We start from the raw sequence: 2,968 nt of genomic DNA, 5'->3' as shown, positions 1-2,968 counted from the left end.
AAATCCAAAATGGCCTCTCTTCTCGTCGGCCTGTCACATACGGAGTAAGGAAACCCTCCTAAATACACCTGTCAAAAACGGCTCCATCCAAATCATCTGCACTAAGGAGGTACCAGTTAATATTGGGAAAGTTGAAGTCACCCATAACAACAAACCTGTTACACCTGCATTTTTCCAAATCTGCCAGCCTATGAGTTCTTCAATCTCCCTACTGGTATTAGGGGGTCTATAGAAAGCCCCCAATGGGGTGGCTGCTCCCTTTCTGTTTCTAACGTCTACCCATACTGACTCAGTAGACAAACCTTCCTCAAAACCTTCTTTTCTGCAGTTGTGATGCATTCTCTGATTAGCAATGCTACATCCCTCCTCTTTTTCCACCCTCCCTGTTCTTTTTAAATGTTCTAAACCCTGGAACATCTAGCAACCATTCTTGACCCAGTGAAACCCATGTCTCCATTTTGGCCACAACATCATAGTTCCAAGCACTGATCCATGCTCTAAGTTCATCACTCATTTCTGACACTCCTTGCGTTAAAGCAGGCACACTTTAACCGATCCGCTTGTTTCATCGATCGATGCACTGCACCACCTACAACTACCCCTCTCTCAGATATGTAGCTCTGGTTCCCACCCCCTTGCCAAACTAGTTTAAACCCTCCCGAACCACATGAACAAATCTCCCATCCAGGACATTTGTGTACCTCCAGTTCAGATGCAGCCTATCCTTCATGTACAGGTCCCACCTGACTTACTGTTTTTGTTTTGTCTTTGCGGCTGCTGCATGCAATGAAACATGATGCTTCCAATGAAGCAGGACAAGATTTCACAGAGACATTCTCTCCAATTTATATTTGATTAGAAGGGGAAAAGAAGAAATGGGTTTGGGTGTGGGTTGGAAGATTCTGAAATACATTTAGGAAATTGGCACAGGTACCATGGCATTTACTGGGAGGCTAATGGCCCATCATGGACGTCAACCTTGCTGCTGATGGGATCTTGCTATGCACTGGTTGGCTGCTGGCTTTCTGAACAAAAAAAATGACCGCACAATGGGCTCCAATTTATTGCAAAATATAAGATCCTGGGGACTGTTGCTGAATGAAGAGATCTTGGAGTGCAGGTTCATAGCTCCTTGAAAGTAGAGTCGCAGGTATGTAGGATGGTGAAGATGATGTTTGGTATGCTTTCCTTTATTGGTCAGAGCATTGAGTATAGGAGTGGGGAGGCCACATTTGGAATATTGTGTGCAGTTCTGATCTCCTTCCTATCCGAAGGTTGTTGTGAAACTTGAAAGGGTTCCAAAACGATTTACAGGGATGTTGCCAGATTTGGAGGATTTGAGCTATGGGGAGCGGCTGAATAGGCTGGGGCTGTTTTCCCTGGAGCATTGGAGGCTGAGGGGTGATAGGATAAATAGACAAAATCCATTCTCTGTGGTGGGAGAGTCCAGAACTAGAGGGCATAGGTTTAGGATGAGATGGGGAAGATATAAAAGGGATGTAAGGTGCAACTTTCTCACGTGGAGCGTGGTATGTATATGCAATGAGCTGCCAGATGAAGTGATGGAGGCTCGTACAATTGCAACATTTAAAAGGCATTTGGATGGTGTGAGAAACAGAGCTCACAATATAATAAATTTCAGTCCGAGTCAAATTCTGAAGCAGCGAATTTTATTTTAACGTTCTTGCAAGAAGGGGTAACTAGTAAGTAGCCACCCTGATCCAGAAATTACTCCACAATTTATATAGTTTAATTGAGTCTTTCTCGGTACTTCCCCGTTTATCTCATTGGCCTTCAAACCTATCAATATTCCTTATTGTGTTCTGCCCCTGCCTAGCTGTGCTCTGGCCTTGTTTACTTCTCCCCTCACTCCAAGCCGGCCGACCCTTCTAACTTGGCTCGTTTTAGTGCCTACATGAGGGCAATGTGCCGAGTTGGCAAAACTCAATGTTCTTTTGCACCGTATCTGTTTGTCTGTAACATCTTCCATTGTTTGCAGGCACATTTCATTCTTGTATGCACATTTTAGCTAATGCAAAAGCAATTATGTATTTCCTGCACATAGTTTTCACATTTTAGCTAATGCAAAAGCAATTATGTATTTTCTTCACATAGTTTTCATTCTTGTTAACTCAGCTCTTGGCTGAAGCAATTCTACACTGGTGTTAGTTCATTTACCTTGCATAAGCAATTATGGTTGAAGAAGTAACACTGCTTTACCTATATCCCACAATTGGTATATGAATAGGAAGGGTTTAACGGGATATGGGCCAAGTGCTGGCAAATGGGATTAGATTGGGTTGGGATATCTGGTCGGCATAGACTAGTTGGACCGAAGGATCTCTTTCCGTGCTGTACATCTCTATGACTCTATGCGTACGTCCCTGCCTCTTGGGTGATTTGCACAAGTCAACGCACACATCAAGGTCAGTCTGGCAGGAGATGCTCTTGATTGAGGAGGCAGTCGCCTTGGTAACCGTTGTCATGGGCATGAACCGGAAGGAGAGCTCGGGGAGGTCAGAGGTTGTTCGCTAATCGGAAGTCGCGTGAACGCGGTGAAGTTGCCGTTGTCTCTGATTTAGTTCAGGAAGGAGGAGGAGGCTTGAGTGACCGGGAGCCAGCGAGCGATTGATTTGCCCAGCTCTCCCGAGGAAAGATGAGTCACTCGGCCGAGGAGGATCGCGGGCCCTCGTCGGGCAGCCAGCCCGGCGGCAGCAGCAGCGTCGGGATCGCGAAGAAACGGAGACTGCAGCGGGAGGACGACAGCGGCGATGTGGATGAGGATCGGGTGGACGGGCCGAAAGTCCAGGTATGGACCGTGGGGCCGAGGGGGAAAGTAGCGCGCGGCATTGGGGGGGGCGGGGAGATGTTATTCCGTCAACAGAACCTTCAGTGTAGTGCAATCACACCACATCACTGCACAGTGAGAGAGGGGGTGGGGGGAGGGATGGACCCGGCGGGTCTGCAG

General features: G+C 47.0%; 1 protein-coding gene across 1 annotated transcript in view; it reads left to right on the top strand.

Annotated features, from left to right (window-relative positions):
• Nucleotides 1–2,513: 2,513 nt before the first annotated feature.
• rnmt (RNA (guanine-7-) methyltransferase) overlaps nucleotides 2,514–2,968 on the top strand; it is a 48,556-nt gene continuing 48,101 nt past the window's right edge. The window contains exon 1 of the mRNA XM_043687691.1: nucleotides 2,514–2,809. Within this exon, the coding sequence (XP_043543626.1) occupies nucleotides 2,657–2,809 (153 nt within the window). The 5' untranslated portion in view covers nucleotides 2,514–2,656. The remainder of the gene's footprint in view (nucleotides 2,810–2,968) is intronic.

The sequence above is a fragment of the Chiloscyllium plagiosum genome, chromosome 4 (genome assembly GCF_004010195.1).
Source record: "Chiloscyllium plagiosum isolate BGI_BamShark_2017 chromosome 4, ASM401019v2, whole genome shotgun sequence".
NCBI lineage: Eukaryota > Metazoa > Chordata > Chondrichthyes > Orectolobiformes > Hemiscylliidae > Chiloscyllium > Chiloscyllium plagiosum.
This window is presented reverse-complemented; position numbering and strand designations above follow the sequence as displayed.